This window comes from Pipistrellus kuhlii, unplaced genomic scaffold (genome assembly GCF_014108245.1).
Source record: "Pipistrellus kuhlii isolate mPipKuh1 unplaced genomic scaffold, mPipKuh1.p scaffold_m20_p_5, whole genome shotgun sequence".
NCBI classification, from domain to species: domain Eukaryota; kingdom Metazoa; phylum Chordata; class Mammalia; order Chiroptera; family Vespertilionidae; genus Pipistrellus; species Pipistrellus kuhlii.
In genome coordinates this window covers 82438866-82462805 of record NW_023425551.1, presented here as the reverse complement: position 1 = coordinate 82462805, position 23940 = coordinate 82438866, and the positions used below count along the sequence as shown (strand labels likewise).

The 23940-nt window shown below is 48.5% G+C and overlaps 1 protein-coding gene and 2 long non-coding RNA genes across 3 annotated transcripts in view; 1 reads left to right on the top strand and 2 right to left on the bottom strand.

The window, feature by feature from the left end:
• LOC118705693 overlaps positions 1-4901 on the bottom strand; it is a 29998-nt gene extending 25097 nt beyond the window's left edge. Inside the window, exon 1 of the long non-coding RNA XR_004983766.2 lies at positions 4892-4901. This is a non-coding gene — a long non-coding RNA (uncharacterized LOC118705693). The remainder of the gene's footprint in view (positions 1-4891) is intronic.
• Positions 4902-9834: 4933 nt separating this feature from the next.
• LOC118705697 lies at positions 9835-14135 on the top strand. The gene is made up of 2 exons (XR_004983771.2): positions 9835-10288; positions 13955-14135. It is a non-coding gene; the product is annotated as an uncharacterized LOC118705697 (long non-coding RNA).
• Positions 14136-15348: 1213 nt separating this feature from the next.
• Positions 15349-23001, bottom strand: LOC118705669 (HLA class II histocompatibility antigen, DQ beta 1 chain). The gene is made up of 5 exons (XM_036414697.2): positions 22799-23001; positions 21274-21543; positions 17897-18178; positions 17364-17474; positions 15349-15699 (listed from the first exon to the last, which is right to left on the bottom strand). Exons 1-5 carry the CDS (start codon positions 22905-22907, stop codon positions 15686-15688), a joined length of 786 nt encoding a protein of 261 aa, XP_036270590.1. The 5' UTR covers positions 22908-23001; the 3' UTR covers positions 15349-15685.
• Between the last annotated feature and the right edge of the window lie 939 nt (positions 23002-23940).

Here is a 23940-nt window from a genome sequence, read left to right as displayed (position 1 = left end):
AACCCTGCGGGCTGTCCCCAATCTTTAGAATTTAGTCTTTAGGATTTAGGAACAGATAACTGATTGGCCAGTTCTTTGTCCTGAGGGGCCAATCAGGGTTAGCCGAGGCAGTGACATCACCACCGACCTGAGTAAAACCCCTGGACTGGGCGATATTCGCTCTCTTCCGCCATGCTGCCGGCGTGAGTGGGATAGCCCATGCTAGCATGGAGAAGGCTCTTTTGTTTATTGCATCGGACTCGGCTCCCTGGTGGTCCTTGGGGATCATGACTGGAATCCCCAGCCAGGACCATGAGGGACCCCGGTCCGGAGAGCCTGACTGGCCGCGGTAGGTGTGTGTTTGTCTGTGCTTTTGTGTGAGCGCTCTGGAGGGACTGCCCCTCCATCGGGGCTCTTACCTGGGTGTTTGCTGGCTGCTGCGTCAGCCAAGGTTTGAGCCCGTATTCGAATCTGTAATAAATTCTAGCATGCTTAATCAAATTGGCTCTGGTGGTCCATCTCTTGGGGACTCGCTTAGTAACAGTCTCAATCGGCCATTTAAGATTGATGTGATTAATGATTACAGTACGTTGTAAAATCTTTAGAAGAAATACCCTCAAGCAGAGGGGCTTTTCAGAAAATTCAGGAAGTCTGATTGCAATGTAGGGGTCACTGCTCCCCCTGCTAGCAGGAGGCAAGCGCCTTTCCCAGTGGAAACAGAGTGGACTGCTGGATGAAAACACCTCGGTGGGAGCACCTCCTTTGCCATCTGGGACCTGCACCACGCTCTCTACCTCTGCCCGCCCAGCGTCCATCCCCCTCCAGGGGTTGTTCTGAGTAGCAATGGCAGGGACAAGGAGAGAAATTCCCTTGTGACCCCTGCCCTCCAATGAGACTGTTATAGTTACATTAGTGTGATGTTTGATTTATATTTTAAGGATTTAAAACAGTGTGAGAATAATTATTTGTGTGATTTAACTCCCGGTAATTGCTTGGACACTTCTCACCGAGTTCTGTTAGGGGGCTTAGAGGCGCAGTTAGAAATTCCCCCATTTCCCTTTTTCAGGCTTATCAAAATCTGAGATCTCTATCTGGAGGAAAAATGTGGCATTTTAAATTTCAAGCGGCTGTAGGCCTGGGAACAGGGAGCTGGGCCTGTTCCCTCCTCCCCTAGCCTTTTCTATAAGATTTGAGGCATCATTATGTATTTTTGAAGGATATAGAAAGAAGGTTTGAGAGTAATTTGATAAAGATTTTTATGAAAAAGGACTGACAGGACTGGGGCTCCTTTCTATAAGCCCCCAAGGGTAACCTTACAGGTGGAGGGCAAGCCTGTTAATTTCCAGTGGACCCTGGGGCAGCCTATTCAGTCTTGAGAGAGCCGATGGGACCCATACATCAGTCCGGGGAGCCTCCTTGGACATCAAAAAAGGACTTTGGACCTTGGAAGGAACACATACTGGGGGAATGCAGCTGCTGAACTGGACCAAAGTGGAACAACGGGCTTTTGAGAAGGTTCTCGCCTCAGCACCTGCCCTAGCCTTGCCAGACGTGGTGAAGCCCTTCCACCTCTACGTGAGTGAGGTAAGGGGCATTGCCAAAGGGATTTTCACTCAGACTCTAGGTCCCTGGAAGAGACCTGTTGCCTAAGAGACTGGACCCTGTGGCAGCAGGGTGGCCAGTGTGCCTCCGGGAAGTGGCTACCACAGCATTGCTGGTGAAGGAGGCAGATAAGCAGACTCTGGGCCAGGAGCTACACTGGCTTTCAGCCCTACTGGCCTGCTTATGGATGATGGTCCAGAGGAGCCCATTCGTGGCTGCATGGAGGTGACGCAGTGCTGCCATCATCACCAGATGAGGTAGAGGCAGCGGTAGTCACCCTGGACCACACCATTTGGGCACAGTTCCTGAACTTTTGGCCTTAATCCAGGCCCTTTGATGGGGACACTGTGCCATCCACAGAGAAAGAGGGTTACCAACTGCAGCCGGAAGGAGTTGGCTGAACAGAAGAAAGCAACTGAAGGACCAGATGATTGGTAGACCCTCCAGATGACAGGCTGTTGGTCCCAGAGGCTCTAGGTCAGACGTTAGTTGCCCAGTGACACCAGGTTACCCACTTAGGTGTCACCAAGATGTCTGAGCTTCTGTGAGGCAGAGTTGTTAGAAGTACTGTCTATGCACAAGTAAATGTTAAGCAAGGTAAGGGGGTCCCGCTGGGAATTCGGGTCCCAGGAAACTTCCCCAGGAGAGCATTGGTAGGTGGATTTCAGAGATTAAGCCACCAGCATTAAGGTCTAGTTCTTGTAGACACTTCAGATTAGGTTGAAGTATACCCCACTGGGACAGGAACTGCCTCTATAGTGGTCAGGAGATTATAACTAGATTCGGGCTGCCAGTAGTCATGGGATCAGATAACAGCCCAACCTTTGTAGCCAAGGTATCTCAAAGTATAGCTCAGGCCTTGGGACAGGCTTAAGCAGGACTCTGAAAAGGAGTTTAACTAAATGTGTCCTAGAACCTGCGAAAATTGGACCAACCCCCTGTCCTTCGCCCTCTTATGGGCCAGGTGTACCTTCTACTGGGATGGGCTCCCCCATCTTTTGGGGATCATGTATGGTAAACCTCCCTCCATCCTTCCCAGGGTCAGGGAGTAGGAGAAAACTGGAATTCAAAACTATTCCTTTGCTCAAGTCCTTACAGGCTCTGTAGTTTTCTTGTTCCAGATGGACTGCCAGTGCCCACAGCAGACCCTGTAGCCCAGGAACTCAGTGTGGGTAAAGAAATTCACTGCCCAAGGACTCAAAGGATACTACACTGTTATCCTGAGCACGCCCACGGCTGTTGAAGTAGACGGCACCCAGATCTGACTACATGACTCCCAGCTCCTGCATGGCCTGAATCAACCTCACCTATGAGATCCCTAGCCTGGGCTCCACGCAGGCCAGGAGGAAACTTGATGCCTAGAGGAGGGGAACAGGACTTCAGTGAGGACAATACTTACGGGAACTGTGGTACTAAGGGTCTTGGTAACTGTATTTGTTGTTTATACTGATTCTTACTCATGTTGTCAAGAAGCTTTTTATTAGCCAGTGAGAAAGTCCAGGGCTAAGTAAGACTAGATAACAGAACAATGAATGCAAGCAGGCTGTCAATGATTTGACTTATGCACATAAGACAAGGGGGGAATGAGAGGGCAGGGTGGGGCAGGGCTAACTCCTGACTCCATTTTGTACTGTGAGGCAGGGCGGAGTAGGGCAGAGCTATCCTCCATTTTGTGTAACTGGACTCTAGCCCTCACCCAACCAATCAGGGTCAGCCAAAGCTGTGACATCACCACCCCTATAAAACCCCTTGACCTGTGGAAGCTTGTTCTTTCTTCCACTACGAGGTTGGCGTGAGTGGGACAGAGCCCATGCTGGCATGGAATTCAGGCTTTCTGCAATTGCATCAGACTCAGCTCCCTGGAGGTCCTTGGGGATCACAAATCTGGGCATAACAATTGTATATCTTAAACTTACAAATGTTATATGTCAATTATATCTAAATAAAGCTTAAAAATAAATACCTACAAGAAAACAAAAGGATTTTTCTTACACTGTAGTTCCCCCTTATCCATGGGCAATATGTTCCAAGACCCCCCAGTAACCAAACCATATATATATATGATGTTTTTTTCTACACATATCTATGATAAAGTTTAATTTATAAATTAGGCACAGAGATTAATAATTATAAAGAATGAATAGAACAATTATAACAATATGTTTTAATAGAAGCTATGTGAATTTGGTCTCTCTCATTTCTCTCTCTCAAAATATTTTTTGAATTGCTTATTTCTGAAATTTTCAATTTAATATTTTCAGACTATAGTTGACTGCAGGTAACTGAAACTTCAGAAAATGAACCCATGGGTAATATGAAACCATGGCTACTGTACCTAGTGTATCATGCTAGTTCTCTCATTAACTAATCTATACATATAAAAAACCAGCAACCAGGGGAAGATCCAAGATGTCAGCATAGGTAAACACCTAAACAGCTGCCTCTCACAATTTCAAAACTACAACTAAAAGACAAAATGTCTATCACCCAGAACCACGGGGAAGCTGGCTGATTGGAAGTTCTACAACTACAAGGAAATAGAAAAGAGCATTGAGATGTGCACAAGCGCTGAAAAGCTAAAGTAGGGAGATACATGCGAACCAGGCTGGCAGAGGGCATTGTTTCCTTTTCAACCCAAAGGAATATAAGCTCCTGATTTCTCTGAAATACAGTTTCTGGGAAGATGTGGAGGACCCAAACACCTATGGGGATAAGCTGGACTGTCTGCCATCGGGTTGAAAAGTGAGGTTGGCTTGCTTGCAGAGCTGCATAGAGGAATTATTGTTTGCTGTGCTGGGGTGCAAGACACGGGGACATGGTCAGAGGTGCAGGGATGGCTGGTTGGCAGCCTTAGCTGTTTGCCACACCCTAGCCTGGTGATGCCCTGAGACCCCGCCCCACACAACCTACTAACCCACCCAAGCTCCAAGAAGCAGCTTTTGCATATGAATGGCCTTCCCTATTGCAGCTTAACCTAGCAAACTGGCAACCTGGGTCAGATAGCTCCAAAACCTCCAAACCCCAAGCAAAGAGGAAAAAACTGTAGTTCTCCCTGTGGCTCCTACAGGGTGGCCTCAGACAATAGCTGACCTGCACCCCATTGGAGATCCAGAAGCCAGTGTACCTAGTGGTCAGTGTGAGACACTAGATTTCAACTCCTCACATTCGTAAGTGACACATTCAAGAGGCAGACTCAGTGAGCATTAAAGCCTCACTGAAACAAGTCTACACCATAAGCATGTCTCCAGCACAGCAGTTCTTCCATTAGAGACACAGCAGGTCCTCACAGACAATTGGCCTGGAGGTCAACTCCTCCCAGTGTAGCAACAGCAATCAAGGCTTAACTACACCAAGACTTTGCACTCAGCCCACAAAGGGGTATACCAAGAACGTCCACCTCAAGTGATTGGGGAGGTTGAGCTACTGGCCCCTATAGGTCACCGACCACACAAAGCCACTCCATCAACACAGGGAAGCCCCCAAAATGCAGAGGCACAGAAGCATGTCACGAATGAAAGAAATGGAGGAAAGCAAAATACTGGACAACATAGAGTTCAAAACCACATTTATAAGGTTACTCAAGAGCTTTTAAAAACCGCTGAGAAACTTGATGAGACCTCCGAGGAGTTTAGTGAGACATTCAAGGACCTTAATGAGAATGCCAAAAAAAAAAAAAAAATGGAAAAGGACCAGTCAGAAATTAAGCATATACTATCTAAAATAAAGAATATACAGAAACTCAACTGTAGATCAACATACCCCAAGAATCAAACTGAAATATGAGAAAACAAAAAACACCCAACCAGAAAAGCAAAAAGAAAAAAGAATCCAAAAATATGAAGATAGTGTAAGGAGCCTCAGAGACAACTATAAGTGTGCCAACATCCGAATTATTGAGGTGCCAGAAGAAGAGAGAGAGCAAAATATTGAAAACTTATTTGAAGAAATAATGACAGAAAAATTTCCCTGCCTGGTGAAAGAAATAGACTTATAAGTCCAGGAAGCACACAGAACCTCAAACAAGAGGAATCCAAAGAGGACCACACCAAGACACAACATAATTGAAATGCCAAGGCAAAAGATAAAGAGAGAATCTTACAAGCAGAAAGAGAAAAAGAGTTAGTTACCTTCAAGGGAGTACCCATACGACTGTCAGCTATGCAGGCCAGAATGGAGTGGCAAGAAATATTCAAAGCGATAAACAGAAAGAACCTACAACCAAGATTACTCTACACAGCAAAGCTATCATTTAGAATTGAAGGTCAGATAAAGAGCTTCACAGACAAAGCTAAAGGAGTTCATTGCCACCAAACCAGGATTATATGAAATGCTGAAGGGTATTCTTTAAGAAGAGGAAGAAAAAGGTAAAGGTAAAAATTATGAACAACAAAAAGACATCAAATACATACCTACCAAAAAGTGAATCTAAAAATCAAGTAAATAAAAAATCTGAAGAACAGAATGGACTGGTAATATAATAGAATCAGGGATATAGAAAGGGAGTGGACTGACAATTCTCAGGGGGAAGGAGGTGTGAGGGGTGCAGGAAGAGTTTGGACAAAAATCTTACACCTATGGATGAAGACAGTGGCGGGGGTAAGGGCATGGGGAGGGGTGAGGAATCAGGTGGAGGGGAGATATGGGGGGAAAAAAAGAGGAACAGCTCTAATAATCTGAATAAAGATTTATTAAAATAAATAAATGAATAAATAAAAAATTAAAAACCATCAACCAGAATGCTGGAACAACTGGAACAACCAATGCATATGATGCCCACTGTGGCCAGTGAACCAGCCTGATTGAGGGGCGGACCTGGCTGGCCAAGCTCCTGCAGCTCCGACCCCAGCCAGCCCTGCCTCCATCAGCCGGCTCCACCCCCATAGGCCCACTGCCCCTCCCCCTAACCTGCCCAACCCCTGATCCTCCCCCCCCTCCCAGACCAATAGGGGGTGCATCTGTCAGGGCAACCTCCTACAGCCCCTGGCCTCACCTGACCCCACCCCAGATCAGCTCCCCACCCCAATCAGGGGCAGGGCCAGCCAGCCAAACACTTGCAGCTCCTCCCCACAGCCAGCGCCACCCCCTGTTCACCTTTCCCACACACTAATCGGGTGTGTGGCTGGGCAGCCAACCTCTCACAACCCCTCCCACAGCCACTAACCGGGACCAGTCCCCAACCCCCAATGGGGTGGCCAGCCAACCAACCTCCCACCGTCTCCTCCTCCCCAAACAGGCCCAGCCTCAATCCGCCCCCATTGGGTTGACCGACCCCACCCATGCATAAATTCGTGCACTTGGCCTTTGACTTTTAAAAAATCTTTTAATATATTTCTATTGATTTCAGAGAGGAAAGAAGAGGGAGAGTGACACAGAGATGGAAAGAGAGAGATGATAAGAGAATCATTGATCAGCTACTTCCTATGCCCCTCCTCCCTCCCACTAGGGATCAAGCCTGAAACCTGGGCATGTGCCCTGATGGGGAATCCAACCATGTCCTGTCCTCCTTGTTCATACATCAAAGCTTAACCACTGAGCCATGTAGGCTGAGCTCTTTTACTTTTTTTAAAAGGTATTTGGAAGACAAGGAATCCAAGAAACAGCATATTCAATCCAGGGCATCACTAAAAAGAGATTCAACTTTTAGAAATAAGCTATGAACAGACCCCAAGACAATCATTGTTACAAAAGAATGTTAACATTTTCAATTTTGACAATATTTTTTATAAGTGTGGGTACCTCAATTTGGCAAGTGGAAGCTTATAGAAGAGGAAGAAGGAAGAGCAGTGATGTCAATACTTTCATCTTCCAAGAAGGCCACACTTAAGGGATGAAGACACAAAAATAAGCACGTGAATGAAAATAGTAACTGAAAGAAGGGTGATGTAAGGTGACTCATGATTTAAAGCAGAGTTTTAGCAATTGGACAATTATACAGCCCAAAAAGTCCTCATCCAAATCTTGAGGGAGTTCTGAAGCTTCAAGGGCCCTTCAGAGTTGACCCAAATTAGGGTGAGGCTCGGGACCTCTACAGCCCCACAGTGAGCAGTCACTGGAGAGTTCCCCTGGGAAGGGGCTGACATTGGGTGAGGCAGCCATTCTCACCTAAGGCTACTCTGGAGGAGAGCTTTGAGCTAACTGTCAGCCAGCAACTGAAGGAATAAATCTTTGATTACTGAAAAGAGGAGACTGGGTGGATCAGGAGAGCATCTCTACAGGAGCACTTGTTCTAGTCACTGGGAATACATATATTTTGGGGGTGGAAGAAAACAAAGTAAATATTTTTTTTTAATTATCAGCTCTTAAATTCCATTAACTCAACTGACTCTCTCTGTTAACTTATGAATTCTGTTCCTTAAATTAAACATTCCCAGGTCATCAGGAGTCAAGGTTATGTTGCAGTAAGTTATTAACCTGCAGTAGAAATTTAATCTTCATGCCTTAACTGAATAAAGAGGACTCAATTCTACATTCAAGGGTTCTGGCTTATGGAGTTTCCAACATCTTGTACACCATTAATCATCTCAACAATGGCTTCCAGAAAAAGACAAAGTAGACACAGTTAACACCCACTTTCAAGTTCTATTGCCTGGTACTAGTCACATTATTCCACATGAACCACAGAGGAATCTGGGAAATGTGAATAAGCTTATGGAATGTTGATGACTGCCACTGTCCCTGAAAAATGTATCCTGATGTGATGGAGGTTAAAGCCACAGGGTAAATACCAGCAGGTTTTTCTCTAGCACACCCATACATTTCTCCAAGATGTATGCTTACTAAGACTGAGCTCTTCTTTTAGAAACTTGTATATACAGGATTACTATTATTTTAAATTATTAGTTAAAGATTATATTATCCAATGAAATCTGGATGCAATATATTTGTTGCTATGAAGCTGTCACTGAAAGGGAAGAAGACTGACCCTGTCATTAAAAGGAATCCCCCAGCAGGTGGCCAGTGTGGCAGTGTGGAACCATAAGAATGCCCTAGAACATACTGGACCACTTACCCTTATAAGAGGGCTTATGTTTCTACTAGAAAAGTCAGATCTCCATGTCTGCCTAACCTCTGGGTCAGGTTCAGTATCCAGCCTTATAGAAAATATTGTCAAAAATATATTTGCTTGTCTTTGCAGCTTCAAAAGCGAAGTGCTATATAGAGAGAATAAGGGCTCCCTAGACACCCACACAAGTGTTCCCATTTCCTTAAGTGTTACCAGTCTTAACTCCCTTGATAAATGACAGTGTTCATCCCGAGAAGAAGACAAAATCAGCACAAAACCTCTGACAACTCAGCACCTTGTTCTGGGCAGATTCAGACCTTGGGGAGCAGAGTTCTCCTGGGTGTATCTGCCCACACCTTCACAGCCTGGGGCTCAAAAGACAATGGCCACAGAAAAGCCTTGTTCTCCATTCTGATTTCATCATCAGACTCAGTTAAGGGGGCAGGGCGAGGCTAACTCCTGATTCCATTTTGTACTGTGGGGCAGGGCGGGACTAACTCCTGATCCTCCATTTTGTATGTCACTGTGTAACTGGACCCTAGCCCTCACCCAATCAATCAGGTGTAGAGGGCCAAATGGGAAGACACCTGGACATTCTATAGATTGTTGCTGACTGGGCCCTGGATATTGGCAGAATCATGTCAGTTGTACTCCTGCCCTGGGAGTGCGGAGATGTTCTTAGTTCCTGGCTTGTGTTTGTTCAGGAGGAAGGAGTGGGTGGGACCTGGGCTCTCCCAGGCTCATTGTTTTCCTGTGAAACCCCTTGTTGGATTGGAGTATAAATAGATATGCTGCATGGCTTAGGAGGTTGTCAGTCTGTCTCTCCAGCAGAGGAGGTCAGCGGCCCTCCCGGCTCTCAGCTTGAAATCTATTTCTATGTCTTCTCTCTTTATTTCTAATATTTCTTAACCCCTGGGCACCTCCACTTAGAACCGATTCGTTCATCTCTCTTTCCATGTGGGATGCGGAAAAGGGAGATCCCCACAGCTTCAGGCCCCCGCAATAGGGGTCAGCCAAAGCAGTGACATCACCACCCCTCCCAAGACCCCTATAAAACCCTTTGATCTGTTGAAGCTCACTCTCTTCCACCTCGCCGCTGCTTTGGTGTAAGACAGAGCTTGGGCTAGCCTGAATAAATGGCTCTTTTGCTTTTGCATCGGACTCGGCTCCCTGGTGGTTTTGGGGGATCCTGAAATCTGGGCATAACACCAGTGAGTGGGTGAGGGAGCAGGGAGGAAGGAAGGCCTTCCATTATCTCAAAGACAAGCTCTCAGCCACCTGGCCATATAACAAACCCAGAGACTGAGATGGAGTCCAGCCTTCTGTGCTGGCCCATGTCAAGGAAGCCTTCGAGTGCAGGGACCTCTTTAACACCTGGGAAGAGAATATCAACAGGATTCAACAGGTCACTACATCCCCGGACAAGGAAAGCTCTGTCCTTGGGGAATTCCAGCTCAGCAGTGCCATCAGGCGACTAGGCAGGAGACAAGGGGTGAGGTGGGTGTGAGTCAGCATTTCTGGCAATGCGCCCTGGAAGCAGAGCATACTCTGCCACTCCTCTCCAGGGCCCACAGAAACACACTGCCCCCTATGCCATCCACTGTGATGGGGTTGGAGGCCGGGGTGCTCCACATGGTGGGTGTGGACACCTTCACACTGGGCAGCCATTACACATCACCAAGATCTCTGGAAGGTCTGGTCCAGGTGTCGGCAACCTACGGCTCCAGAGCCGCATGTGGCTCTTTTGAAGCTTTGCCGCGGCTCCGACAGCAGGGCCAACACTAGCAGGGCCGATAGCAGTGGGGGGCAGGGAGCTGTATCACTTACCTCCGCCGCCTCTGGTGCTCCCGGCACTCTGTGTGGCAGGTTGCCAGTGACTTAGCGTCACTAGGCAACCACAGTGTCCCTGTCCTGGCCCAGCCTCTTCCCTTACATCACAGCGTGTGTTGTCACTGAGGGCACGCTGAGCGTGCACCTCTGAGCTGGGGAGGAGGAGACTGCTGCGAGGGGAAAGAGGTGTTGACAGAGGGGACACTGAAAAATAATAAAAATTTTTAAAAAGCAATAAAGAGAAAAAATGGAGAAGGAAAAAGAAGACAGAGAGGACAGAGAGGACTGGAGAAAGAGAAAGAGATGACTTGCAGTGTGACTGTCACTGGGAGTCGGGCCTGTACAGTGAGTGGAGAACAAGAGCCTAAAAGAGAAAAAACAGCAGCCAGGTAAAAAAAAAAAAAAAATTAACAGATACTAATTTTTGTTGTTGGTTAAGCAGGGGAGACAGGTCCTTTTGTAAGGTGTACACTGTAGGAAATTTGTGGCTATTATATAAAAAATTACTTTTAAATAAATAAATTAATTAAATTATTATTTACATTTTTATTTAATTTATTTAATTTAATTTACGGAATATTGGGGGGCCTGATGAATTATTTTTATGGCATGCATGGCTCACTAATTAATTTACAAAATATTGGGGACCTGATGAATTGTTTTTTTTTAAAAAAGGTGACTTGTTAATTTAACGTTTATTTCTATGAGAAGGAGTAATTCTGAGGGGGTCAAACAAAGAAATAATTTTTAAAAAGTGGCAAAATTATTTTTATGATGAGGAAGAGTAATTCTGAGGGGTTTGGAAAAGAAATAATAAAAAAGTGAGAAAAAATATTTTTATGATGAGGAAGGCTTCTTGAGGAGATCAGAAAAAGAAATTATTACCAAAAAGTGACAAAAACATTATTTTTATAATGATGAGGATGATATTGGGCCCTCATTATTAATTATTATTTACACCAGGCACTGATTGTGATTTATGGTACACTGGGGCCCTGATTAATTTTGTGATTTCTTATTACATCCCTGTTTTCGACCCCCGGTAGGCCAGCCATGGATAAAGGCAAGAAGAGAAAATTTTCTGAAGAAAACAGAGTGTTTAATGATACATGGACTGAATCATTTGCATTCTCTACTGACGAGACTGGTTTACCAGTATGTTTAATATGTGGTGAGAAATTTGCAAACAACAAAAAGTCGAATGTTGCAAGACACTTCCAGAATAAACACACAGCCTTTGCTGAAAAATATCCAGATGGAGATGAGAGATGAAAAGCCATTGTAGAACTTATGAGGAAGGTTGATAGGAGCAAAAATAATTTCAAGAAGTGGGTGAAGTCTGAAAATTCCACACAACATATGCTAGTTTTGTGGCCGCTCAGGAAATAGTCAACCACGGGAAGCCGTTCACAGATGGAGAGTATATAAAAGAAGCATTCATTAAGGTTTCAGAACATCTATACAAAGACTTCAAAAACAAGAATGAAATTGTGCAGAAAATTAAAGACATGCCTCTCTCTGTGAAGACTGTCAAAGACAGAACCCTAAAAATGGCAGAAAACATTAGCAAACAGCAAATTCAAGACATTTATTCAGCTGTGGCGTACTCCATCGCCTGTGATGAGTCCAAAGATAAAGGTGATATTGTACAAATAGCGCTGTTCTGCCGATATGTGAACTCTTTTGGGCCACAGGAAGAACTGATTGAGCTGATACCACTAAAAGACCAAACAAGGGGTGAGGATCTGTAAGGCTGTCCTGGACTATTTAAGTGCTGAAAAAATAAACACCAACCACCTGGTCTCAGTGGCTACTGATGGGGCACCGAGCATGAGAGGAGCACAGAAGGGCTTTGTGGCTCTACTGCAGAAGGCTCTGGGTAGAATGCTGCTCTCATTTCATTGCATCCTGCACCAAGAGGCATTGTGTGCTCAAACATTTCCCCCGGAATGCACAAAAGTGATGGATGTGGTCATTCAGATTGTTAATAAGATAATGGCAGAGGGTTTAAACCACTGCCAGTTCCGTTTGCTATTGGATGAGGTGGAAAGCATATATTTTGACCTCCTGCTCCACAACAAGGTCCAGTGGCTGTCCAGAGGCGAGGTGCTAAAACGCTTTGTCGCATGTTTGGAAGAAGTAAAAAATTTCCTGGCCAGCAAAGAGTTCACCTTTCCTGAGCTGGAACAACCAGAGTGGCTGGAAAAATTACACTTTATGGTAGACATGACAGCACATCTAAACACACTAAATACAACCCTTCAGGGGGAAGGAGGCACAGCCCTGCACATGCTGGAGGAGGTTTTGGCATTCGAGCTCAAGTTGACAGTGTTTGTCAAAGATTTACAGAGAGGTACACTGTCTCACTTTCCCTCTTAGAGAGAGTTCAAACAAAGTCATGATATGATAAATTTGGGACATTTGAAGTCTGCAATCACCACAATGCAAAGTTCATTTGGGAAACGATTCTGTGAGTTCAGAGAGGACAAAACCACATTATCCTTCCCTGTCACTCCCTTTGCGATCGATCCATCCCTATTGAATATGACTGCATTTGCAGGTGTAAGTCAACCTGATCTTGAGATGGAACTGGCCGACATAGCCAACAAAGATATATGGGTGTCCAAGTTCAAATGCTTGGCCGCTACTCTTGAGGATGCTGCCTGTCAGAAGGCCATTCTGGCTCAGAATCATAAATGGAGTGATATTGAAAACCTTCCCAAACAGGACAAACTTGTATTCGAAACATGGAATGCCATCCCCAACACTTATATAAACATGAAAAAGTATGCATTTGGAGTCCTGTTGATCTTCGGCTCCACATATGTATGTGAGCAGGTCTTCTCCAACATGAAGTATATTAAAAACAAACATCGATCACTCCTCACAGATGACAACTTGCAAGCCTGTGTGAAAATGAAGGTAACATCTTACAGCCCTGATGTGCAGACACTGTGCACTGAGGTTCAAGAGCAAAAATCCTATTAACCAGGTAAATTAAATATTTTAATTAGCTATTAATTTGCAAAAATATATTTTACATTGTTAAGTGAAAAAGTCCTTTTTTTCTTCAGATTGACAGCTAACTGCATGATCCGGTATATAGTATAGCATTAAGGTAAGAAACAATATATGCAGTGTTATATTTGTTTTAAATGTCGCAATGGTTTTGCAGCTCCCAGGTTTTTTTTCCTTCGGGCCTGTGTGAAAATGAAGGTAACAGCTTACAGCCCTGATGTGCAGACACTGTGCACTGAGGTTCAAGAGCAAAAATCCTATTAACCAGGTAAATTAAATATTTTAATTAGCTATTAATTTGCAAAAATATATTTTACATTGTTAAGTGAAAAAGTCCTTTTTTTCTTCAGATTGACAGCTAACTGCACGATCCGGTATATAGCATTAAGGTAAGAAACAATATATGCAGTGTTATATTTGTTTTAAATGTCGCAATGGTTTTGCGGCTCCCAGGTTTTTTTTCCTTCGGAAATGGGTCCAAGTGGCTCTTTATGTCTTAAAGGTTGCAGACCCCTGGTCTAGTCCATATTCCTACTGAAGGGGTTGAACGCAAGGCTCTCTGTATCCATGTACATGATGATGCTTTTGAGAGTTGTGCATGTTACTAAGGAGAGTCAACCAGAATCTTTCCTAAAATGGTTCAAACTTTGGTAGACACTCTAGAAATATACAACAGAGACAGGCAGTCACATACCTACACAGATGTAGAGGGCTCCTTGGGAATGCACATGGATGACCTTTAATTATCATCAGCTGAACTCAGGGCATAGGCAGAGCCATGCCCTGGGAACATGTTTCCCCAAAATGTGGGAGACTGTTATCAGTAGAGATTTCTTATCTTTATCCATGTGCTTGGAATGAGGAATGAATAGGACCTTGACTTACCCAGGTCTTAATATGCTAAATCCTAGGAATAAGGAATGAATAGGACCTGGGCACACCCAAAATTTCTTAAACCCCCACCCCTTTTTTGGAAATAAATAAATGCACCGTGTTATCTGTGGTGGGTAGTTGACTGTCTCCATCAGAGTGACAGTCCCCCACCTGGGTCCCAGCTTGTCTCTATTTCTATGTCTTGGTCTCCTTTCTTTTTCTTCTTTTTTAATTTCTTAATCCCCAGCTCCTCCACTCAGGAACCTGTCATTTTCCGTGTGGGTCGAGGAAAACGGAGAAATAGCCCCACACACACAGAAACAAAGGTAAGTTGTGCGGTGATAAGAAAGATGCAAAAAGAAACATAGGGAGGTCAATAGATGCAGGTAAATGGTGGCAGAGGTACAGCTTGAAATAGAGACAGGGATACAATGAAAGAGCAAGAGACACAGGGATGCAGAGTCAGACAGGAAAAGATGCAGACAAGCTGAAAAAATATAAAGGAACAAAGAGAAATATAGGAGAAGAGAAAGGGGCACAGATAGAGTTATAACAGGAAGAGGACGACTAAGACCTCAATGAATACCTGGATCCAGTCTCTTCTGAAATCAACTGGACCCCAGCCTTCACTGTAACATGAGCAAACTAAACTTTCAATCATTTGGAACCAAGAATATTTCTTTTATTGCTGGTTTTACTTTTCCAAAAATAAAAACTGACCTTGATTAATGTGATTTGCCAAGACATCTGAGACATGAATTTGGTTCTCGGAGACATGAGGGGACACTGTACCTGGGCCAGGTAATTCCACCTGCTGACACACCTCGACCCACCAGGCTGGAAGAGAGGCCGCATATCCTGTGGCCACGGCACTGAACATCAATAACCAAAGAGCCAGGAAGGAGGACCATTGAAATGTTCTCTCTGCCCACGTTTATCACAGCACCCCACCCCACGATGCTCTAGTCTCCCTCCAGGGGCAAAGCCTGCGCCTTCCATTCTGCAGGGGCTTCCTGCCTCCACCCAGGTAAGAAGGCTCAGGATACAGATAACGTGCTTAATTGTGACAAAAGCTCTGGAGTCAGGTAAAGGCTTTAATGTGCTTCTCTTGGACAGTGCAGCAGGTGGGGGAGGGGGGACAAAAGAAAAATGCGTTGGGGGCCTTGAGTACACCCAGATGGCAGCCCACAGGACAGACCCCAAGGCCACAGCAATGGCCTCTAGGGGGTCACAGGAGATGCCTGGATGACTGCATCAGAGTAACTGGGACGCTGATCTCAGAGGGAGCAGGCTCTCAGGCAGCTGGGAAATCTGGGCGAGGACAACAGGCAGGCATTTCAGAAGAAACACAGCCGATCCCACTCAAAGCACCCGCAGGAGTCAGCGCAGGAGCCCTGTAGGAGAGAGAGTGGTCAGCACCCACATCTGAGGACACACCCTGTCGCCACCTCTCTGGCCCAGCAGCATCAGGTAAAGCTGAGTTCCCACATACATTCATCACCTCCCCCAGAGTCTGTCGGGGTGAAATCAGCTGAAGAGGACACACACTTTGGCTCACACAGACAGCTGTTACCCTAGGGGGATATGAGCATTTCATCTTTTTAGTAAAGTTAATGAAACTAACCCTCTGTCCACCACTAGGAGTCAGTTGTAAGTGCCCACAGGCAGGAGCCACCAGCATGTGGCACAAAGTGGGCATCATCCCTGTGCCTACCACCCAAGACGTAGCTCTGCCTTCACAGAAAGATTCACCAAAGTTAAACCCTGGTTCTGGATAACAAGCCCGGAGCTTCCTTCAGAAACTGGGCGAGCTTCTCCCCAAATCCTTGGTCTCTGGAAGGGACACGCCATGAACCACGACCTTTGTGACCAGATACACTCACCTCCCACCCCTCCCTCTTTTTCCTGTCCTAGCACCCCCGCCATCCTCCCCGCCCCCATTAAGTCAGAGCAGAGACAGCACCTGAGGGAGGCCCTCGAGATCCCACCAAAGGACTTTACACAGAGACAGGTCTCATCACACAGCCGGTCCCTCTCCCACCCACAGACAATGAGAGAAGCAACTCAATTGGAAATCTATGTCCTCCCTACCCATCAGCCACACGGCCTTAGCCCTAAGCTGCAATCCCCCGAATGAGTGGACCTTTCACCAGGAGGAAGGGAAACCAATGCACTGACCTTAAAGAAGCAGCTTCTGGAAAGGGGCCAGCGAGACAGGGATGAGCTCTCAGCCCAGGGCTCTCGCCATAGCACGCCTGTGGCAGGGCTACCTTTCAACCCATGAACTCGAGTCCAAAGCCTCGCCCGGCTGTCCATCCTCTCCCACCACCAGCCAGGTTGTCCGTCCTCTCCCACCACCAGCCCGGCTGTCCGTCCGTCTTCTCCCACCACCAGCCTAGCTGTCCGTCCGTCCTCTCCTACCACCAGCCAGGCTGTCCGTCCTCTCTCAGCCCGGCTGTCCGTCCTCTCCCACCACCAGCCTGGCTGTCCGTCCGTCCTCTCCTACCACCAGCCAGGCTGTCCGTCCTCTCTCAGCCCAGCTGTCCGTCCTCTCCCACCACCAGCCTGGCTGTCTGTCCGTCCTCTCCCACCACCAGCCAGGCTGTCTGTCCTCTCTCAGCCTGGCTGTCCGTCCTCTCCCACCACCAGCCCGGCTGTCCGTCCTCTCCCAACACCAGTCAGGCTGTCCGTCCTCTCCTACCACGGGCCCGGCTGTCCGTCCTCTCCCAACACCAGCCCGGCTGTCCGTCCTCTCAGCCCGGCTGTCCGTCCTCTCCCACCACCAGCCCGGCTGTCCGTCCTCTCCCAACACCAGTCAGGCTGTCCGTCCTCTCCTACCACGGGCCCGGCTGTCCGTCCTCTCCCAACACCAGCCCGGCTGTCCGTCCTCTCAGCCCGGCTGTCCGTCCTCTCCCACCACCAGCCCCGCTGTTCGTCCTCTCCCACCACCAGCCTGGCTCCTGCCTTCCAGGTCGGGAGGTGAGTCACACCTAGATGCAGAGGCCCCTCAACAGAAGGTCCCGGGCACAGCCCATCTTCCCGTTTCCCAGGTGCTTACCCTTCTGCTTCCTGTGACGGACGACAAGGCCCAGCCCCAGGAAGATCAGCCCCAGCACGAAGCCCCCGACGCCACTCAGCATCTTGCTCTGGGCGGATCCAGACTGCGCCCCTGGGGAGCAGAGCCTGGGTGTCAGCTTCTGTGCCCAAACCCACAGGGGCCCTTTGGGAGCCTCCACCCCGGGGCAGGACCAGCCAGTAAGCCCTTGGGCACCGTGGGTGGTGACAGGGGAAAGTGGGTCCTGCTCCTTCACACACATCCTAACCTTGGACCCCAAGCCCCGTCATCAGCTGCCACAGTCTGCCCCCCGGAGCTCCCAGGCTGGGTACCGGGCACAGTGTACACTGTAGAGTGACCTCCCTAGTGTCTGAAAACAATGAGATCTGATGCCCCTGACATGGCACCAGAGGGCACTAGCATCCTGTGATGTCCACTCAGCAGTGGCATCAGGGGCAGGGATGTGATGGGACAGCCAGGGCCCTGTTTGCCCTCTGTCTGTGGGGCCCAGGGTGCAGGGAAGAAAGTCCCCTTACGCCACTCCACTGTGATGGGGCTCTGGAGGGTGATGTGCTCCACGCGGCAGGTGTAGGCGTCTCCGCGCTGGGGGGTCATTTCCAGCATCACCAGGACCTGGTAGGTCCAGTCCCCGTTCTTGATGACGGGGGTGGACACGACGCCGGCCGTCTCCTCCTGGTCGTTCCGGAACCACCGGACTCGGACCTGGGCTGGATAGAAGTCCGTCACCGAGCAGACCAGCATGTTGTGGTGGTTCAGGGCCTCTGTCCTGGCCGGGGAGACGGTCACTGTGGGCTCCGCTGGGAGGGGGGGTAACAGACAGGAAAAGACAGAGTGAGGTGTGACCCACGGGGAGGGGCCTCCCTGAACCAGCGGGAAAGATGCCTGGATTCCAAGACCGGGATGAGGACCCAGGCTGGGCCATTGATTAGCTGAGTAAACACATGAGTCAGTTAACTTTTCCGAGTCAAGAACTAACTGCAATAATTTTATGGGAGTTATTCTATTAACAATTAATAAAAATGAAGCCCTTGAAGTGTTTAAATTGCTAGGTTATACAGGCCACTAGTCACAATGTTTTTAAATAAAGATGAAAAGCCTGGGCTTCTTTTCCCTCCACCTTGACAGGGACCCTGGGATCCGCTCCAGGGACTCCCACCAGGGCAGCGACCCTGTTTCCTGTTGGTCCCGCAGCTGCGCACAGTGGAGAGAATGCATCAGTTTGAGTCTCAGGGGCCTGAGACCCTCAGCACTGGTCACGGCTTCAGGAACAGTGACAGGGACTGAGGATTAGGAACCTTACAGACAGTTTATGTCCAACAGAACAGGAAGCAGTGAGCATCACTTCCTCCCTCCGCAGCAACATTCTCAAACAGGCTCTTCCCTGCCATTCTCAGTGGAAACACGGACAGGGTTTAAGGGCAGGAGCACTTCTCAAGTGTCACCATCAACAAAGCCCTCTCGGCTGTTAGCCTAACCCAGCTCAGAAGCCATTCTGTGGCAAACTCCCATTAGGATGCATACTATTAAATAATAAACTTCATGTCCATGCCATATATGCCACCTATGTTTTATCCATTTACTGATTCACTTATTCATTCATTCAACAAATATAAATTCCACATGCACTAAGAAAAGAAAGGTAAACAACAGACCACGGTCCCTGCCCTTATAGAACTTGCAATCTAGTAACAGAGACAAAAATAAATAAATGTTATTTCCAAAGTTTGTAATATTTGAAGGAAAAGAGAACTTTGAAAACATGTAACACTGATAGACATCATGCTTGGCCATGTCTCGATTCCTTTATGTCCTCAGATTGCCTCGTGTGGTCAAATACTACAGACCTCTTCCTCCCTATTTACACATCTTGTCCCCCGCCTCTCCTGCCATTTTACTGCATCTCTCTTATTCTCACGGTGTGAAACTATACTGAATACTTCACGTGTGCATTTTACTTATTTATTTATTGATTGATTGATTGATTGATTTATTGATTTATTTATTTTGAGAGAGAGAGAGAGAAGGGGGAGGAGAAAAAAATATATTGATCTGTTCCTCCTGCATGCACCCTGACCAGGGATCAAAGCCACAGATTGAGCATGTGCCCAGACCACTAATTGAACCCATGACCTTCCAGTTCATGAGACAGTGCTCAACCACTGAGCCACACCAGCCAGGCTCACTTAGACTCTTGTCAGGTTCTCCTTCCTAGGGACTGACTAAAAGCATGGTCAGCTAGCTGGATTTACAAAAGCTGTCAGCTTTAGACAGCTGGGGATAAAAAACAGGGCATGAGTTAAAAAGAAAAAATGTTAGAATAATTTTTATGAAAATAGATCTAAAATGGCAAAAATATAAGCACTTGGTAGCAATAGGATGTGGACATGAAGGTGAGAGAGTGCAAAGTCAGCAAAAGTTATGAGAACGTGTGCAGATAACACTGGAGCCAGACTAGGGATTCACAAGTGAACTTTCCATCCCACCAGCACTGAAAAAGGCAGGAACAGACTCATTTTGCTGTTTCTGATCATAACAGCTTTATGAGGCTGTGCTCCCAGTGTATACATGTAGTATTCACATGCAATACAGAACACAACGACTGCTGTGTAGTGCATAGCTGGGCTAGTTCATTCAAGTGATTATTATGTACCAATATTAGCATATTAGAGTGGTCATGCTAACTCCTAACACACAAGTAGTTGTGAGATTAAATAGCATTACACAGAGGATGTTTGGTAAGATAATTGTCAAGAAATAGTTGCTCATAAAATGGCTATAATTACTATTCACAATATCTACTCCTGAATGGATGGTGATTCTGGAGGGAGAGAAGGCAGGTCTATGTCAAAAGAAACCTGAAGCAATTTTTATTCAATAATTTAATAGCATCAATTTATTTACTTCAAAACTTCAGCTCTACTGTGCCATTTGTTGAACTTTCTAAGAAATAAAAATTCTGCCTTATGAACCACTGAAGTTGTTTTTGCTTTTAGCAAACATTTTCCTCAGACTTTGCATTCACAAATTCTAAATTAAGATCCAAGTCATGAAGAGTTTACTGCATTAAGCAAAATAGCACAAAACAAGTAATAAAGTCCCTTTTAAGGCTGCACTTGCCCTTCTGCTTTCTACTGCGCCTCAGTGGGCAGCTGAGAGCATGCTCCTTAGGCTCAGAAAGGCTGAGTGAGCTCACCGCGCCAGGGGATTTGTGGGCAGAGGCCGGAAACATACCTGGCAATGGCAGCTAAAAGGGGTGCAAGACTAGCGACAGACATTTAGGAAAACAGACTTCACGTGAATAATAATTTGACATCAAAGAGCCAAAACATAATTCATCAGGACAGTGATATATTGCGTGTGTGTGTGTACTCCGAACCCTCAGGCGGTGAAACTGGAGGGGGCGTTGCTGCCAGCTCACAGCAGCGCAGGAGCCGGAGGCAGGCGGCACTAGGACACGGGACACAGGGACACTGGACACAGGGACATAGAGACATGGGGCACAGGACACGGGACACAGAACACAGGGACACGGGGCCCAGGGATATAGAGACATGGGACACAGGGGTACGGGGCGCGGGGACAGCTCTGGCACAGTGAGAGACAAGGAGGCACACGCCTGCCTGAGGGAGGTGCAGAATGGGTGGAAAGAGGAGCAGATGCTGCGGGCCCACTGGGCAGGCGGGCGGGCTCCTGGGCTCGTGACCAGCTGAGGGGTCTGCGCTGGTGGTGCTTTTGGTCCCCCTCATCCCGCCCTCGGTCCCCCCTCTGTCCCGCCTCCGCTCCACGTCCACCCCTCTCCCTCCCCTCCCCCACTTCCTCCGCCGCTGAGCTTGGGTCCCGGAGGCCCTGCGGGGAGACTGGCTGGGTCGGAGGGGGGGGGGGGGGGGCTCACCTCGCCGCTGGAGGGTGGTGGCGGCCTCATTCTGGTAGTTGTGTCTGCACACCGTGTCCACCTCGGCCCGCTTCTGCTCCATGAAGTCCTTCTGGCTGTTCCAGTACTCCGCGGCTGGCCGCCCCAGCGGGGTCAGCGCGCGGTACTCGCCCACGTCGCTGTCGTAGCGCGCGATCTCCTCCCGGTTGTAGATGTATCTGTGCAGGAGCCGCACGCGCTCCGTCCCGTTGGTGTAGTAGCAGAAGAAGTTAGACTGGTGCACGAAGTCCACTGTGGGGAGCCGCCATCAGGCCTCCGCCCCTCCAGCCCGGACCTTCTCAGCTGAGACCGCAGCCCCGCCCCACAGGCGCCCCCATCCGCCCCCGCCGCCCCATCCCTCTACCCCCTGGGCCTCAGGAACTGCCCCCTGCGGGGAGGGGACAGGGAATGAGCCTCAGGGGCGCCCTGGGGCCTGGGTCCCCCTAAGCCGGACACCCGCTGGGAGGGCCTTGTGATCTCCCATCCACCCCGCCTCAGAACGGTCAGGACGCCCCTGCAAGGCCCCCTTTCCCATGGAATCCGAAACCTTAGAGACCAGCGTCCCCACAGGCTGAGTCTGGGGAACAAGGACAGAAAGCCCCGACCCAACATCCTCCTCCCACAGGCTCGCTCTCCCCGCCTCCCTGGCACAGAGCCTTCCCCCAACTCCTACCCCTTGAGATTCAAGGGGCCCCCCTCCCCCCCCCCCCACACACACACCCAGAAAGGGAGGCTCATCACGGGAAGGGCACAGGCTCCCAGTTAGACCACCTGGATCCCAGGCGGCTGCGCCAGTGGCCAGCGTGGCGGGCTGCCCACAGCACCCAGAGCACAAAGGTAACTGCAGAGACCAGGACACCTACACTGCGCGGCAGGAGCACCTACAGCGCTTACATGGAGACAGAACCCTGTCTGAAATATTGTAAATGGCTTCCCGGCATGCCATTTCCTCTTCACTCTCCCCTTCTCCTCAGGCCAGGCCACCTTCAACTCAGCACTCAACCCCCCCCCCCCTCCCTGTGGGGCCCTAAGTCCCTGGAGGACGCTGAGCCCCTGCCCCTGGCACCAGCTCAGCTGCCAGCAGATGCCAGGGTTTGCTGGGAGCCCTCCCCTCAGGTCAGAGAGGGTGGGCCCTTTCCCCAAAACCTGCCCCACAGGCCTGCCCCACACCTTCCCCAGCCAGAGCCCCTCAGTCTTCAGTCACACAAGGTCCTGGGGACAAGCCCTGCTGTCTCTTCTTTGGAGAAACATTTTCTTCAAAAATAACCCTTTTCCTGTCACTGGCAGTGGCCAGTCTCCGCCCTCCATGTGTCAGCACCAGGCTGGAGCCCCTGACGTGGCATGTCCTCGCCTTGTCCCAGAAGGCGGACATGAGAAGGCAGCAGTTCCCTTTCCCAAAGGAAAAGCGTGATCACAGACTGTTCTCAGGTCAGAGCCACCCCACGCCCAGCCCAGGTCCCTCGGAGCCCACCCTGGGGCTGGCGGTGGGCAGCTGCCCTGCACTCACCTGGGGAGTCTCTGCCCTCAGCCACTGGGGCCCTCAGCGCCACCAGCCACAGCATCACAGCTGCAGCCCAGGGGCCTCCAGGGGCCTGCAGAGCTGGCTTCCCAGACATGATAGAGCACAGAGGAAGAAGTAAGGGGAGAGAGCCTGCTCCACCTGATGGCTGGTGTCCCCTCTTCAGAGAATAAAAACCTGAGAGAGCAGCCACTCAAGGTCAGACTGGGGAGTCCCCAGGGAAGGAGCCAATCAGCACTGGAGCTGGCCCGCCTCATCTGTCTCTGGGCAGATGCCTTCTCTGGAGGCGCTTCAGCCAGTGCCTGGAACCCAGCTGCATGGGATTGCTCTGGAGGAACATTGGAAGACTTTCTCTTGGTTATAGAAGGTGAATGCCTTAGGAGTTTAGAGAACTGAGAGAGAAAGGGGATTCAAGAGTGGGCATCTTTGTGATATTCGGTTAAACCTATTGTCCTTGCACTCGAGGTGTTTAGGAAGTAAGTAAGTGGGGACCATGTACCAGGGAGAGAACATCATTGTCACAGAGATGCTCCTTTCATTATCTGAAACACTCCAGAGCCTGGAGCCTGCTGGGAGGAGCAGTGCCCTAAGAGGAATGGCCTTGAGCTGCAGGGCCACCTCGAATGGCCTTTATGAGACAACAAGTTACTCAACCTCCTTCAGCCTCAGGCTTCTCTTGGAAATGTGGGTTATGTTTCTTGCATTTTACATCTGCACCTTCACACACACACTCACAGCACTGTGACTGCTCTAAGAGTGCAAAGCGTTCCGCTCTGCTGCACGTGTCGCTGGTGGGACTGTCACACACAAAACACACGCACTCCTGCTGGCCAGTGAGGCTTCCTCATGGGAGAATTACTGCATTTGTGCTCTTTGAATGCAAGTATTTGAAAGTTAAGTTGATTTTTCTTTTTTGTTTGTTTGCTTGATGTAGCCTATTGCAGCTCTTAACACTCTCCATGTGAGGTTTTCTGAGCTGCCACTGGGGCAGGCCACAAGAGCTGGGTTTAATGGCCGTGGGAGTATCTGGGGCTAAGGAAAGGTGAGAATAAATACCGCTGCTCCCTCACTTCTCCAGTTGGATATTCTGAGGGGGTCCTACATTAAAGTTGATTTTTCTCTTCTGAGCT

Excerpts from the sequence above, each read along its gene's own strand:
- LOC118705669 (XM_036414697.2), bottom strand. The coding sequence starts at position 22,907 with ATGTCTGGGAAGCCAGCTCTGCAGGCCCCTGGAGGCCCCTGGGCTGCA. Across the intron at positions 21,544-22,798 it reads TGAGGGCAGAGACTCCCCAG|TGGACTTCGTGCACCAGTCT; the intron begins GTGAGTGCAGGG and ends GGCTCCCCACAG. Across the intron at positions 18,179-21,273 it reads CACCACCCTCCAGCGGCGAG|CGGAGCCCACAGTGACCGTC; the intron begins GTGAGCCCCCCC and ends CCCCCCTCCCAG.